This window comes from Trichosurus vulpecula, chromosome 1 (assembly GCF_011100635.1).
Source record: "Trichosurus vulpecula isolate mTriVul1 chromosome 1, mTriVul1.pri, whole genome shotgun sequence".
NCBI lineage: Eukaryota > Metazoa > Chordata > Mammalia > Diprotodontia > Phalangeridae > Trichosurus > Trichosurus vulpecula.
The window spans coordinates 70,906,326-70,923,370 of record NC_050573.1 but is presented as its reverse complement, the minus strand read 5'-3'; the positions used below and the strand labels follow the sequence as shown (position 1 = coordinate 70,923,370).

Below are 17,045 nucleotides of genomic sequence, written 5' to 3'. Positions count from 1 at the left end.
AATAAGTACAAAGAATTCACGATGGAAAATGATATCCACATCCAGAGAAAGAACTAATGGACTCTGAATGCAGATCAAAGCGTATTTTTTCACTTGCTTTATTCTTTTCGTGTCTTTTTTCCCTTTTGCTGTTTCTTCTTTCACAACTGTGATTAATACGGTAATGTTTTATTTGATGGTACATGTATAACCTGTATCAAACTGCCTACCATTTTCAGAAATGAGGAGGGAAGGGAACGAGGGAGAATAATTTGGAACTCAAAATCTTGCAACAATGAACGCTAAAAATTGTCTTGAATGTAACTAGGGAAAAAAATAAAATACTATTAAAAAAATAAAAGGAATCAAGAATGGATATATTACTCCAATGGGCAGCTAGGTGGCTCAGTGGTTAGAGTGACAGGCCTAGAATGAGAAAGATTCATCTTCCTGAGTTCAATTCTGACCTGAGACTCTTATTAGCTGTATGACTCTGGGGAAGTCACTTAACCCTGTTTGCCTCAGTTTCCTCATTTATGGAATGAGCTGGAGAAAGAAATGGCAAACCACTCCAGTATTTTTGCCAAGAAAACCCCAAATGGGGTCACAAACAGTTGGACACAACTGAAAATAAGAACAACAACAACATTACTCTAAGGAAGTATGCAAAAGTTGCAGTTCTTTAAAAAAGCACACTTCAAGAATTGTTTGAAATACAATGTGTCTGCATTTTAGACCCACAATGAAATTAATCCTCAGAAAACAAGCAAAAATTTCCAGGGGTACTTAACACCAGGGAGAAAGCTAGATTAACTTTTTCATTGAGGACAAGCACTATTTTTTGCCCTTTTTTTTGTACTCCCAGCACTAAGCATAATGCCTGACACAGAGTAAAAGCTTAATGTTTATTAATTCTGAATCAACAGTGAGAAGACCAGTAAAAATAATAATAATAATAAATCTTTTGCTTATCATGGGGAAAATACAAAGCCTGGAATACAGGATTTTGAAAAATGTAACTTTTAATGATGAAACTCACTTTTGCATTCAAATCTATAACAAAACTCTTATCAGAAAAAGCCTAAGGGAACTGTAAAATCTTCTTCATCTTTATCAAATGGTAAAACATCTACCCCCAAAAAAGGTTTGGGGACTTTAGTTCCACTGAACCCAGAAGTCTTGTATTCACTGAGGGAATGATAAACTTTGATAAATATACTGATTTACTGAAGTAGATTTGTTCCTGAATTACATAAATCCCCAAACAGAGATGGAATACTGCATTACAGCCTTGCATCATATCACAGGTCATGAAAAGTTGTGAAATTCTTTCAAGAGATGAAGATTAATATGCCTCAATTGCCTAGGAACTTTAATACCATTGAAAACGATGGGATATATTCAAGGCTGGTCTTGGGGAAAAAAAAAACTCAACTATTCACAGGACAGATTTGATGTGTGGTTTCATGATGAATTGAAGAATGTCTATCAAATATTGTGAACTAAAACAAAAGGACAAAGGACATACTTTTTTGAAGATGTAAAAGTTGCAAGCTTAATTGTATAAATCAAATCATTTTACTTTGTCACAGTAAATTTGCATACCATTATAGAGCAAAAATCTTCCCCTTTTAACAGAAGCCTTTTTTTGTCTTATGAGGGGAGGGGAGCCAACTTGTGTGAGGGATATGCCCAGAACCAGACTGGATACTGCATAATAGGCCAACCCACTAGACCTATAACATTCAACCCTTTCACAAATCTGGTCGTAAATGAAGACTGTTAAGTTAAGGCAAGATTATGTTTCTGTCAAAAGATTTCTATCCTAGTGTCTTCATTTCAAGCCCACAGTGTATGTCTTGCATGTCACTGCTGTCAACATTACCCCAACTATAAATTAGAAACTGCTCAGGATGATGGATAGGCCATGCAGAAAAGTAATAACTAGTGAAAGGATGCTGGACTAAAATGTCGTTCATGGAGAAAACACAGTAACTTCTACAAGCTCTTGAGGAATAAACGAAGAAAGCAATAGTAGATTACAGAAAAAAGCATTTTTTAATTATTAAAAGCTGATATTGATCTTTTTTCCTCAAGAAGTAAATACCATTTGAAAGATTTATAAACTGTGCATATTCACCTGTTTGAAGGCTGCCAGGAATTTCAGTGATAAAATCTAACCATATTGCTAAAGGATCATTTCTCTTTTTTGAGTAAAAGTGCTGCTTGGATTTCAACTGTACCTACTTCAGACTAGGATTCAGGTAATGCCAGGCAAACCAACCTGGTACTCAAATACCTCCAAGATTTAGATACCAAGGAAAAGTCATTTTTTCAGGATCTCACTTAAGGCTCCCCTAAGAAGTTCCCATTCTCTTGACTGTGAACAAGAATTTGCAGGAGAAAAATCATTTCATAAATACTTATGTGTTCCAAAAAAAAAAAGTTCACATGGTTTAGGGGAAAAAGGAAAATGATATATGGAAGAGAAAATGTGCCCTGAATCTCCAGAACAAAGTGTCTCATCCATAGTGAAGTAGGAGGTAAGTTCTTCTTTTTGAGTTATTTTTCAATATAGCCCAAGCCATTGCTCTATCTGTGAAAATCCCTGTTGGAGAAACACTATTTTCCAACATGTTAACACAAGGAAAACTACTTATTTAAGAGTGATTTTCCTTATAAATGATGCTCAAAATTAAAATTAAGACAGAGAACCAGTAGGCATTTCATAAATCAGAATGCTCCACTATCTGATAAACACAAGCAATAGCTGGGGATTAGCCTCCTGAATTCTGGCCCAGAAAAAAAAAAACCCTAACCCCCTCTTCATCTACTAATGTTGGAGGCTGTTTGAGTGAATTGTCAGAAACTATTTTCTATTTGCTGGTGGAACTATCAATTGTACCTGAAAAATTGTTCTTCCCAAGAAGCCTTCAAAAATATCCTGAAGAGAAGCTACTTTCTATGACTGCCTGGCCTCTAGACTACAACTGTGTCAGGTGAGCTGTATCATCAGGCCTGTTCAGAGAGATAAGCATCTCTGATGTAGACTGATTCTGAGAAACACTAGCCTGAAACCTAAGCTTTGAGTTGCTGTTTGGATATTGTTACTAAATAAGGCTTTAGATTTAGAGATATATAGCAGAGGTCCACTTTTCCTTGCAAAGCTTTCTTGCACAAGAGAAAAGTCCAACAAGGAGCAGAAAAGAATTTCTCAGAGTCTCAGAACATGACAACCTCTTACAGTATTTCCTACACTCCTTTTGCTCCCAGAATCTGGTGACAGAAAGGATCTATTTGAGGTCATTAAGTCCCACTTTCTCTTTCTAGAAATGATGAGACCAAAACCCAGAGAGGAGAGATGACTTTTCTAAGATCATTCAAAGGCATAGTGACTAAAAACCCTGGTTTTCAAAGGCAGTGCTCTTTCAACAATACCGTGTAGCTTCCCTTTGTGGAAGGAAGGCACAAACGGAAGAAGAGAAAGAAAGAGAAAAAGAAGAACAAAGTGAAAAGCATGAGAAAAAAGGATGCTCTCCAACTTGTGTACAATGACAAATATGAATCACAATCCCTGAGAAGAACAGCCAACTTCAATCTTCAAGTGAGATGCTTTGGGGGTTTAAAGGTGCTGAGTTCAATAAAGAGACTGATACTTAGCAAAAACCAAAGTCAGTGATCCTTAACTGTTTAGTATCACACAAGTTCCCACTGCAGCAACAGCAAGTTCATCTCAAAACCAGATGATTTCACTTCAAATTTCATTCATCAGTTTTTTCACTATGAAAAGTGAAACAACCTTTGAAGCAGTAAATTGAATGAGTTCACAGTCTTCACACTTTATGAAAGCCAAGATATTTTATTTCTAAACAGGTGATTCATTCCCTTAAAAGAACCTGTGCACTGGTCTTTGTCTCCCAATAATAGCAGTATTGATCTCAGTAAGACATCCAGAGAGGACCCTTGAGCTCAGGCACTCTTGTACTAAGCCAAGATTTGAGTATAATAACTATATATGGTGAGTTCTCAAGTGATTAAGTTGGCTTTATAAATTTATCTTTAAGGTAGTCAAGAATTGCTTCCTGATTCCAGAGAAATGATGAAAGAGAATTGGGTTAAAAGTTATGACTTTTATGTTTCTCCCTGCAAAGAGAGAAGAATAGAGATAGAGAATTCCCAACTGAAGAAAACTCTTTGCTGTATGCCAAGGAAATCACAGGCTCAGCATCTATCTATCTGTTCTTCAGTCACTTTTCTGGAACTAAGAACTAATTCTTCCTTAACTTAGATAAATTCATGAAGCCAAACTTAATCCCAGGACACCAGACTCCTTGGACATAGGAAAGGACACATCTAGCTGCAGCACAGGGGGTTTTAACTGGAAATATAACAAAAGCACAAGATAGGAAGTATACCTGAAAATAGTTGGGTGCCAAGCCAAATAATTATAAAGAGGAGCCTAAGGAGAACTTGAAGTGTTTGCTCTGATAAGGCCAATTCAGAACCTGAAGTATAGCATCTAGATAATTAATAAATATGCAGACTGGCCAAAGAATTTGACTCTCAAACCTTTAAAGAAAATTGCTCTTGCTGGGGATCAACTGAGACAAAAGGGACTGGACAGAGGAAAAGATGAGAGGCTAAGGGTACATACTTGTGGGTAGAGGAGGTTTTCAGAAGGACTAGCACCTCTGGTGTCAGGGCTGCTAATTCACCTTTGGTGTACACCTAATTCACTCAACTCTCATCTGTGGCTCCAAGAAGCTACAACATGCACAATAGCCACACCCCAGTAAACCCATCTTGGCAAATGGGCTAAACCAGACTGAGAGTAACTGAGAGGCCGCACACCTGTTAATGAGTTCTACCCTGTGCAAGTGAAGACTTTCCCCAGTGGAATAACTGGATAAAACAATTTGCTCCAACAGTCACAAAAGCAGCTTGAGCAGGGCACTATGAAGCACTTAAAAATGTCAAGGTCATTCACTACATCTCAGGTCATTTGTCCTGCCACTGGACTTAGGTCTCAGGGAGAGTGGGGATGATGACTTTGAGTAACTCTAATCCAATTCATGAAAAAGTCCATATGTCCCCCGTGATGTCACTGGTCCTCTTAGAAAATGAAAGACAAACAGCAAAACACCACCACTTGGGGGTGGGCCTTACGAGTCCCTATAAGGATTAATAAAAACTGTGCTATGCTTGGAGTATAATGAAATAAAACTGTGACAGATAATTACATCAAAAATAGTCCAAACAACTATGCCCAAAGGGCTGTAGATATGTTCATACCCTTTGACCCAGCAATACCACTTCTAGGGTTGTATCCCAAAGAAATCACACAAGCGGGAAAAGGACCCATATGTACAAGGATATTTATAGCAGCTCTTTTTGTGATAGCCAAGAAATGGAAATCAAAGGGATGCCCATCAATTGGGGAATGGCTGAACAAGCTGTGGTATATGAAAGTAATGGAATACTACTGTGCCATAAGAAATGGGGATGATACGGACTTCGTAACAATCTGGAAAAACCTACACGATATAATGCTGAGTGAGCGGAGCAGAGCCAAGAGAACATTGTACACAAGGACCAACCCTGACATAGTTCGCTCTTCTCAGCAACGTAAGGTGCAAGGACAACTCCAGGGGACTCACGATGGAGAATGCTATCTTCATCCAGAGAAGAACTGTGAAGTTTGAATGCAGATTGAGGCACACTTCATGCTCGCCTTTTTTCTTCTCTTTTGTTTTTGGGTTTTTTTTTTTTGGTTCTGTCTCTTCTTTCTCATGATTCACCCCATTGGTCATAATTCTTTTCCACAACTTGACTAGTGTATAAATTAATTCAATGCGAAGTTATACATGGTAGTTATATGAGATTCCATGCCATCTTGGGGAGGGAGGGGGGAGGGAGGGGAGAAAATCTGGATCTCAAAATTATGTAGAACCGTGTGTTGTAAACTAAAAATAAAAAAAAATTAATAAAAAAAATAGTCCAAACCGTGGGACCATAACTACAGGAGAAAGACAAGAGCTAACAATTTCAATTCAGTTTAACCCAATAAGCATTTGTTAAGTTTATTTATGAAGTTCAAGAAAGTGCGGTATGTATTGGAGATACAAAGACAAAATGAAAAAGAGGTCTTGACCACAAGGAGCTCATAAGAAAAAGTTAAATCAAGCATTTAAGAGAGTAGAGAAAAAGAGACTACAGGAATATACCATGTGCCTATAACAAACCAAAAACAGGGCACAAACTAGGTGTATTTGGCAAAATGATTTGATTTGAAGCACTGAACTGGCCTCATCAAAGCAAACTTTATGTAGTAGTACTGAAAAAAAAAACCAACAACAAACTACCTTCCATTAGAAAGGAAAAAAAAAGTTTCTTTTAATGAAATCGGTGACCTCAGTGCAAGCATCTTCCAGACCCCAATACCATTCCGCATATTCTTTGTTAAACTTTGTATGTACATACCCGATCAAAAGGGATGCTGTATTTCTTCAAGATGGAGGGAGAGATGAGAGTCATCTTGTGACGGAGAAAGGCATCACATCCCTGAGAACTGCCAGGGAAAAACCCTGGAGGAGAAAGCAAAAGTAGAAGATATCATCAGTCTAGTCAGCTGTCCTAACAAGGATTAATTGATAACCTTTATTCAAAAGTCATAAACAAAGAGAAGCTCTTGAATAAGAAAAATAAGATCACACATCCATTTTCAGTCTTCCCTTTAGGAGAGGTATGATAAAAAAGAAAGGTGGGATTTTTTTTAAAAAGAACTCTCATTTACATTCTGAAAGAGAGAGAAACTACCTGGAACTGGTTCTTTGGGGGAAAAAGATCAACTCTTCTCTAGAGCTCTTGTATTGACATTCCAGTGTTTTCCCTTTAATCTATAATCCCCTCTTCCAAGAGTCTCCCAACTGCCTGGAGATTGGGAGATGATTAATTACAATGATAGATAATATGACAACAAACAAAAACAGCTGGCCAGTCATTGGCCGTGTACATTCATTCTGGTATACTTCTTCGTATTTCTTCTCCCTCAAGTACTGTTTTTCAGCCAAACGATAATATTCTCTGTCTCTTTCCTCTTGCCATTATTACTTCACACTCTTGTGCCTACTAATACATGGATGATATTTCTATGACAATTTAAATAAGTGCTTGTTGATCTGACTAAAGGCTTGCCAAGCACTTTACATATCCTAACTTGGAGGATCCTTCCCAAAAACCTTATTAAATACAATGTACAATAAACATTAATATCCCCATTTTACAGGCGAGGAAACAGGTTTAAAGAAGTAATTTGGCCCTGTGAAGTGTCAGAGGTAGGATTTGAACCCAGGTTTCTCCCAGTTTCTTGCTATAGGAGGTGACCCTTAAACTGCAAATTTTCACAATAGCAATGTTATTATGTTGCTTCTCCTGCATGCCATTATTGACACAATCTCCCTTTCCTGGGACAGTGCCTTTCTGTCTCCGATTACTGAGGCTCAAGTCTGACCACAGACTTCATCTTTAACAAGACTTTTCTCTCTTTTAATCTACTTGAATTTAACATGTTTTCCTTTTCTATAATATTTATTTATTTATTTACCTGTTTCAAATTAGATTATAAGCTCATTGATGGAAGGGTCTTTTCTGTATCTACTTTTCTCTCACCAGCAATAAACATAGCATCTTAACCATAACATGAGAAAGATTATATTCAAATACGGGTCCTTCCCTCCACATGTGTAAAAGTACATTAGCCTAACACTATTAATTGGTTCTGCAAAAATACTGAAAAACAATAATCAGGGGGTTCACAATATTATGGTGGGGTGTGTCTACAGTGTACCACATCAGTCTGAATCTAAATTTTATTTTTCCTCCAAACTGAGCTTATATGGATACTGAGTATGACACACAAACTGTGTTTTAATATCTGAATCAACAGGGTACTTAATAATGTTATGGGCAATAGTACTAGAATTTTCTTAGACCTCCATTTTAGAGCTTTTTAAAGTTAGTCAAATTCATGTTCAATAGCCTCCCCCCGCCCCCCCCCCAAAAAATCTTGCAACTTTAGACACATACTAAGGAGAGGGGAGGGAATAAACATTCATATTGGTCTAAACACTTTACAAATCTCATTTGGTCTTCACAACAACTTTCCAAGACAGGTGCTGTTGTTATCCTCATTTTACAGATGAGGAAACTGAGGCAAACAGAAGTTAAATGATTTGCACATGGTCCCACAGCTAAGTTCTACGGCCACATTTGAATTTAGGACTTTCTGACTCTTGGCTCAGTGCTCTCTCCACAGTGCCACCTAGTTGCCACTAAGAAGATTCTTTCTTCCTAGACAAGTTAATACAATTGTGTACCTATAGAACATTGACTCTATATGGTCCCTGATAAAGAAGATACTCCATGGGATGGGGCGGGGTGGGAGAGGGCAGAGGGATTGGAATACAAATTACCTAGTCTGCTCTAGTCTACCTTTCTCTTCTCTAAACCACTACCCTGGAATTGCCAAGGTCCTAAGTAAAGCAGAGCAAAATTTCATCACAAGGTTCTTGCTACTTTCTCAGTATTCCTTTCTATCCTTGGCCTTCTGCCAGCAAAACAATTTGCCAATTATAGATCACAAGCCTATTCTGAGAAGGAACAGGAAGATTCCTATCTCCTCATCCCATTTCCTCTCTCAGCTTAAAATATCAAAGTTCTTAGAGAGACCCTAAGATCATTGGGGAGGGAGGTGGAGTTGTGAGGAGGAGTGAAAGCTTTTCTAGGTGCCCTGGTTTTCTTTACTGAGAATCTTAGCCACCCTCTTTTAACACAGAGAATGGATATTATGTCTCTACTCACAGTACTACCATGGGCTTAGGATTAGAATAAGCTCACCCACAAATGCCCATGTCCACTAGGTACACGCCTACCACCACCACCAAGAGAGGTTCTTAGGCAAGAGCAGAGCACTGGTCTCAAAAGCAGTGTATGTACACTGGAGGAGGTTTTAAATCAATCCAAATTAGGTAAAAAATTTTCCAAATTTAGGAAAAAAAGTGGGTGTGTGTATGTGTGGGGAGGAGAATACTTTCAATCTTTGAGAATCAACCTGATTGATGGGATATAATGCAGATGTTTTAGAAAGGGCAAAGGATTACTGAATCCAACAACTTTTTTTTTGTACTAAAAGCATTTCAATTAGAATTATGACTGCCTGCCACACAGTCCGTCGTCCTTCTCTGCAGTTTCTCTTTTTAATGCACAGTTTAAGTGGCTCTCATTAAAGCTACTAATAAAGAAGCACATTTTAAGTGATTAGCACCAATAACATGGTAACATATTAATGTTCTCTCCATGGGCTCCACAACTCTCCCAGTGAGCCCATTTATAGCTTAGCTATTCATTTTCCATATTAATTGCAAGCTCATTTCACTGAATCTCTGTATATTATAGTTCAATGAAGCAGGGCAAGAAAAGTTTACAAAGAACATATACAAAGAGCTTTGTTTCAGCTTCTCAGAATAATTTGACTTTTCTTAAAAACAAAGCCTTAGAAAAATCAGTCCAAACAGAAAACTACTAGAATCACTATTAACTTGGGATTTTCAGTACCTCACTCATTTTGCATTTTGCAAACAGCATCTACAGCATCTTCTGATGAGAGTGAGAATCAGAGGAAAGGGGAGAACTAAGGAAAAATAGTTTCATGGAAAGGTATTAAGCCTTGATGGATGGAGGGCATGTCCACCTCTGCCTATTGGAGAGAAGGGGAGAGAGGGGAGTCCATTCTAGGCAAAGAAAATAGCATACTATATATGGAGGGAAGAAGCTATTAGGAAAGAATAAAGAGCAATACTGTTAACTCAATCATCACTAAGGGGAGATCCTATGAACAACTAGGTGGTACAGTGGAGAGAGCATGGAGCCTGGAGGATGTGAGTTCAAATCTGACCTCAGACACTTATTAGCTGTGTGACCCTGGGCAGGTCACTTAACCATATCTGCCTCAGTTCCTTATCTGTAAAATGAGCTGGAGGAGGAAATGGCAAACCACTCCAGTATTTTTGCCAAGAAAATACCAAACAGGATCATGGAGAGTCAGGTAAGTCTAAAACAACAAAAAAAGGGGAGACCCAACTCATACCAGTCATCATCCCTAGAAGAAATCTGCAGATTGATACTGTTTCTGTTGGTGCTGTAGCCACAACTACCAAGTCCTGATATGATTTTAATTAGTATAAATAGCACTAAAGAAAATTTATACCTACTTCCTTTGCTGTACCCTAAGAACCCAGAGACCTGACAATCCAATGTGCAGCTTCCATATGCTAGGTCTCCCCACATTAGAATAAGAGCTCCCTGAGGGCAGAGACTAGCCTACTTTTCTAGTTGTATTCTCAGGGTTTAGATCAGTTCACTGGTCAGAGTAAGCACTTAATAAAATGCATGTTTCATTCATCCATTCATTCAAGTAAGACTAGAACAGTTTTGACCAGATTGCGAAAAAGTCTTGAATGTCAAGCTAAGGAATATGTATTTTATCACACAGAGAATAAGGAAAGATATAAGTTTTTAAGGAGGTGGTATACACATATTAAAATTGCTCTGGTACCTGTGTGAAGGATGGATTGGCAAGGGCAGTGGTTGGAAGTAGGGACAGTCAAAGGGGTGGAAGAAAAGGAAAGAAAAAACTGTCTAGTTTGATCCATGTTCTTAAAAATTTAGAATACTAAGGCTGAGAGTCTTCCCAATCAACCAGCTCAACCAACTGAAATCATCTTTTCCCCAACCACAAAACTTTCTCAATCCCAGTTTTATAGATGAAGAAGGAATCCTACTGAATTTCTTTTATGACACAAATATGGTACTGATACCTAAACCAGAAAGAACCAAAACAAAGAAAATTATAGACCAATTTCCTTAATGGATATTGATATAAAAATTTTAAATAAAATATCAGCAAAGAGATAATGGCAATTTATCATGAATATAATACACTGTTACCAAGTGTATTTACACCAGAAATGCAGGGCTGTTTTAATATCAGGAAAAAAAATATAATTGACATATCAATAACAAAACTAACCAAAATCACATGATTATCTCAATAGATGCAGGAAAAACTTTGACAAAATACAGCACCCATCTCTATTAAAAACACTAGAGAATATAGGAATAAATGGAATTTTCCTTAAAATATCTATCTGAAACCATCAGCAAGCATTATATGTAATGGGGATAAGATTGGGGTGAAACAAGGATGCCCATTATCACCACTATTATTCAATATTGTACTAAAAATGTTAGCTTTAGCAGTAAAAAGAAATTGAAAGAATTAGAATAGGTAATGGGGAAACAAAACATCACTCACTATAGATGATATATGATGGTACCCTTAGAGAATGCTAGAGAATCAACTAAAAAACTACTTGATACAATTAACAACTTTAGTAAAGTTGTAGGATATAAAATAAACCCGTATAAAATCAGCATTTCTATATATTTCCAACAAAGCCCAGCAGCAAGAGATAGAAAGGGGAAATTCCATTTAAAGTTACTGTAGACAATATAAAATATTTGGGAGTCTACCTGCCAAGCCAAACCCAGGAACTATATGAATATAATTACAAAATACTTTTCACACAAATAAAATCAGACCTAAACCACTGGAAAAATATCAATTGTTCATAGGTAGGCTGAACTAACATAATAAAAATGACAATTCTACCTGAATTTACTCATTTAGTGCCATGCCAATCAAACTACCAAAAAATTATTTTATAAAGCTAGAAAAAAATAATTTAAAAATTCATTTGAAAGAACAAAAGGTCAAAAATATTAAGGGAGTTAATGGGGGGGGGAGGGGTGAGAAATGCAAAGGAAGGTAGCCTAACCATACCAGATCTAAAACTGTATTATAAAGTGGCAATCATCAAAACTATTTAGTACTAGCTAAGAAATAGAGTAGGGAATCAGTGGAATAGGTTAGGTACACAAGACACAGTAGTAAATGACTATAGTAATCTACTATTTGATAAACCTAAAGACTCCTGAGATAAGAACTCAGTATCTGACAAAAACTGCTGTGAAAATAGGCATAGACCAACATCCCAAAATAGGTACATGATTTACACATAAAGAGTGATATCATAAGCAAATGAAGAGAGCAAGGAATAGTTTACCTGTCAGATATATGGAGAAGGGAAGAATTTATGACCACATAAGAAATGCAAAATGGGTAATTTTGATTACATTAAATTAAAAAGTTTTTGCATAAACAAAACCAAGATTAGAAGGAAAGCAGAAAGCTGGTAAACAATCTTTACAGCCAGTGTCTCTGATAAAGGCCTAATTTCTCAAATACATAGAGAACTGAGTCAAATTTATAAGAATACAAGTCATTCCCCAATTGATAAATGGGGTAGGAAGTTTTTGATGAAGAAATTAAAGCTATCTATAGTCATATGAAAAAAATGCTCTAAATCACTATTCAATAGAGAAATGCAAATTAAAACAACTCTGAGGTACCACCTCACACCTAACAGATAGCTAATATGAGAGAAAAGGAAAATGATAAATGTTGGAGATGTAAGAACACTGAAACATTAATGCATTGTTGGTGGAGTTGTGAACAGATCCAAACATTCTGGAGAGCAATTTGGAACTATGCCCAAAGGGCTACAAAACTGTGTATACTCTTTGATCCAGCAATACCACTACTAGGTTTGTATACCAAAGGGATCATAAAAAAGGGAAAAGGATCCACATGTACAAAAATATTTATAGCAGCTCTTTTTGTGGTGGCCAAGAATTGGAAATTGTGAGGATGCCCATCAGTTGTGGAATGGCTGAACAAGTTGTGGTAAGTGAATGTAATGGAATACTATGGTTCTATATGAAATGATGAGCAGGCAGATTTCAGAAAAACCTGGAAAGACTGACAAAAACTGATGGTGAGTGAAGTAAGCAGGGCCAGGATAACACTGTATATAGTGACAGCAACACTGTAAGATGATCAACTATGACAGACTTTGCTCTTCTCAGCAATACAATGATCCAGGCAAATTCCAAAAGACTCATGATGGAAAATGCTATCTACATCCAGAGAAAGAGTCTGAATACAGATCTATTTTCACTTTTTTGTTGTTGTTTTTTCTCTCTTGTGGTTTTCCCCTTTTGTTCTGATTCTTCTTTCACAACATGACAAATACGGAAATATGTTTAACATGATTGTATATGCAACATGTCACACTGCTTACTGCCTTGGGGAAAGGGGAGAAGGGAGAAAAGGGAAAGAGGGAGAAAAATACAGCACTCAAAAATATTACAAAAATGAATGGTGAAAATCTTTACATGTAATTAGAAAAAAATCAAATACTATTAAGTGCAAAAAAAAAAATCCCAGTTTTGTGGAAACATAAGAACACTAAAAGTGAACTCAGATTTAAAGTCTGCAGAGAACTGAGGATCAGTATAGGAGAGAAAAGATTAGATAACCTCCTTTTCTCACACAACTGGAACATGATTATCCCAACAAAGGATGAGAAGGCAAGCATAGTTTATAGGAGAGAAAGCACTAAACTAAGAAAGAGAAGACCTCAAATTCAAGTCCTAATTCAGCTACTGACTAGGACTAGCTGTGTGAATTTGGACCAGTTATTTAACTTCTCTGGGTCTGAATTTCCTCAGCTATAAAATGAAGAAGGTAAGACAGTTTTAATAACTCAGTGCTAAACGTACTTCAAAAAATGAAAATGGCAACTTGTTAGGAGCTCAAGATCTTGACATAAAAAAAAAAACCAAAATGGTATCTTTTGAGCAGGGAAACAAAAAACCAATCCCTCTACTTAAGTCTCCCAGGGAGATTCTGAATGTCATGGCTTCTGAATGTCATTTCACTATAGCAAAATCTTTCATACATCTAAATTTTGTGTCCCTGCCTCTTCAATTTATTCATTTACTCTAAAAAAGGGAAATGGAAAAGGCTTCATCTTAAGGGCTGGCTGGTACAAGGGGAAAAAATTGTTTTAATCTAATCTATACTTTAAGTGAAAGAAAAGAAGGAAAAAGTCAACTGATGGAATAAATGGCTATCTGGTAATAAAACTGCGATGGACATAGATATGTAACCAAAAATTCTAATAGCCTCGCAACATATGCCCTCCTTAGGTAGTGAGTTTAGAGGCAAGTTTTGATGAGGAATGTTCAAAGGCCATGAAAATTTTATCTGTGTTTAAAAGCTTCCAAGAATAAAGAAACTAAGGGATCTATGATTCTGTCTACGGGGCTTCTCCCCATAAGGACACAATGCAAAAAAACCTATTTACTGTGGCTAAAAAATGCATCTTGGCAATTCTCCATCCTAATCTCTCCTTCTGGCTTCCCTCTGTCTTCCTCCAAGTCCCATCTAAAATCCCACCTGCCACAGGAAGTCTTTCCTGATATCTCTTAATTCTAGTGCCTTCCCTGTTTGACTATCTCCAATTATCCTATAATAGAGATTGTACTTAGTTATTTGCATGTTGTCTCCTCCATTACATTGTGAGTTTTCTGAGGGCAAGAACTGTCTTTTACTTTTCTTAAGATCTCCAGCTCTGGTGCTTGCTTCGGCAGCACATATACTAAAACTGGAATGATAGATTAGCATGGCCCCTGCGCAAGGATGACACGAGAATTAGTCAAGTGTTCCATATTTTTAGCCAATAAGGAAAAGTTCGAATTAACCATTAATGAATTGAAGTAATTGTGGATCGTGAGAACAGTGTGAACAACTGTCAGCTGTCTAAATTACATCGCTTATAATTTTTTTTCTATTTCCAAAAAAAGATCAAGCATAACAAGAGTATGCATCCAAATAACATTTTACTGTAAATGACAATAAAATGTAAATCCTACCCTTTTGAAAAAAAAAACAAAAAAAAATATCTCCAGCTCTGGTAGAGAATAGTTTCTTAATAATACTCAAGATAAGATCTGATAAGATTTGCCAGAGTTCTGACCAAAGGAAAAGGCCCAGAGCCCAGAGTCAGCTCCATAAGACATTATATAAAAATTTGAATAGAGATGGAAAAAGTGTTACTTTATTATGAGGCCATCTATCACTCATCATAAATATATCGGTTTGCAGAATTATCATGAGGAAAATGCTTTGCAAACTATACTGCAGAAAAATGAAGAACTATATACAGAGAAATAAGGCCCTCTCAGGAAATAGGTATGTTGGGCTCTTTTAGTCCAAACTGCTTCAGTACTTCAGTACCTTCAGTTCCAAGTTTCACACTGCTGAGCATATATGGAACAAGGGCCACAAGTCTGGCCAGGAAGAAAACAAACTCTTCCAGCAACAGAAGCAATGCAAATACCACATACTGAATACTGATGTGAATACAAAGACAGCCAGGGAAACCGTGGCTGTCACCTCTAAATGGCACCTAAGCCATTAGGGTTAACATTTTCCTCGGGAACAAGTTGCCATTTAAATTCTTTTAAGTACCACCACCTTGCCCCTCATTACATCTTACTGGCTTTAGAAGATGTTATAAGTCAGGTCAATCAGCAGACAGAAAAAAGGCAAGAGGCTTAGATATTTAATAAATGAAGCCCCATAGCCCTTGAATAAGCAACAGCTTAATGGGAAGAATTCAACCCAGAAAAAGCTGTTTCAACCACTCCTTCTTCAGATACACATCTTAATAAAAAAAAAAAAAATGATGGTAGAATTTAGAGGCAGAGAATCTAAGGAGAAATACAAGCTTGGCAATTATTACTTCTCTGGGTCTATAAAATGAAGAAATTGATCTAGATGGCCTCTCAGGTCCCCTCGCACTATAATTCTATTCTTCTCTGACCTCTGTTGCTCAAAGATTCCATAAGACTCAATGAAAACAAGGGGTAAACACATACTCACTGAACATAGTTATGTTTTGGGTAAGCTACTATATTGTGGGGGAAGACACAGAATCCAGGGGGAGATAAAGTTTAAAGAAAACACAGTCACTGCCTTCATGGAGTTTATAGTACAGAAAGGAGAAAAAAGACCATCATCACAGAAATATGTAATGGAAACCCAACACATTAGATAGTAGCTAAAACTAAATATTGTATGAGATCTAAAAGGAAGACCTTTTCTAACCTTGAGGAATTAAAGGATTTCTGAAAGAAGCAATACTACATTTAAGTGATTTCAGCACTGCTGAAATGGCAGAGCCTGAAAAATGAAGGGTTATGAAGGGTTTGAAAACAATATTTTTATTTATTATTTAAATCACTCAGATGCCTTCTGCTACTGTCTCCTTCACCTGTCTTGAAGAGATGGCCCTTCTCCTTGACAAAGCAAATCCTTCCACATTCATAAGCAATCCCATTCCTTCTCCAGAAGATTGTCCTTTCTATCATTCCCTATTCTCTCAATAATTTTTTATCTCTCTTTGTCTACTGGCTGTTTCTTTACTGCCTACTACAAAGATGCCCAGATCTCCCCTACCATCAAAAATCTCTCTTGATCTGTCCACCCTGACTAACTTTATCTCTGTATCTCTGGCTCCCTTTCAGGGCTAAACTCTGTGAGAAGGGCATCCACAAAAAGGGCCTCTGCTTTCCTCTCACTGTCTTAACTCTTTAGTCTAGCTTCCAATACCATCATTCAAATGAAACAGACTTCTTTACTGCCAGGTTGCTCGTGCTAAACATGCCACTCATGCTATCTCCCCTTAGGAGCCTTCTTCTCTTTTTATACTATTTTTAACTTTATTTTTCTGGGTAATTTCACCTGCTCCTGTGGTTTCAATTATTATCTCTAGGCTATTTTTCTAGCCCTAACCTCTCTGATAATCTCTAGTCTCCCATCTCCAACCACATTACTGGACATCATAAACTGTCCTGTATTCATATTATCTTTCCCCAAAAAAATTCCCCTCTCTCTAATTTTCCTATTATTATTGAGGGGAATCACTATTGTCCCAGTCACCCAGGGCTGACATCCTCACTCTCTTACCCCCTTAACCAAGTCTTTTTAATTCTACCATTGTACATCTCTCATAAATGTTTCTTTCTCTGTACTCACATAC

At 37.0% G+C, this 17,045-nt stretch overlaps 1 protein-coding gene and 1 pseudogene across 2 annotated transcripts in view; one reads left to right on the top strand and one right to left on the bottom strand.

Moving 5' to 3' along the window:
• The window catches only part of KDM4B (lysine demethylase 4B), a 277,035-nt gene that overhangs the window by 113,440 nt on the left and 146,550 nt on the right, over positions 1 to 17,045 (bottom strand). For both annotated transcript variants that reach the window (XM_036755284.1, XM_036755292.1), the window contains exon 7: positions 6,460 to 6,563. In XM_036755284.1, the coding sequence (XP_036611179.1) occupies positions 6,460 to 6,563 (104 nt within the window). The remainder of the gene's footprint in view (positions 1 to 6,459; positions 6,564 to 17,045) is intronic.
• Positions 14,577 to 14,676, top strand: LOC118835026 (annotated as a pseudogene).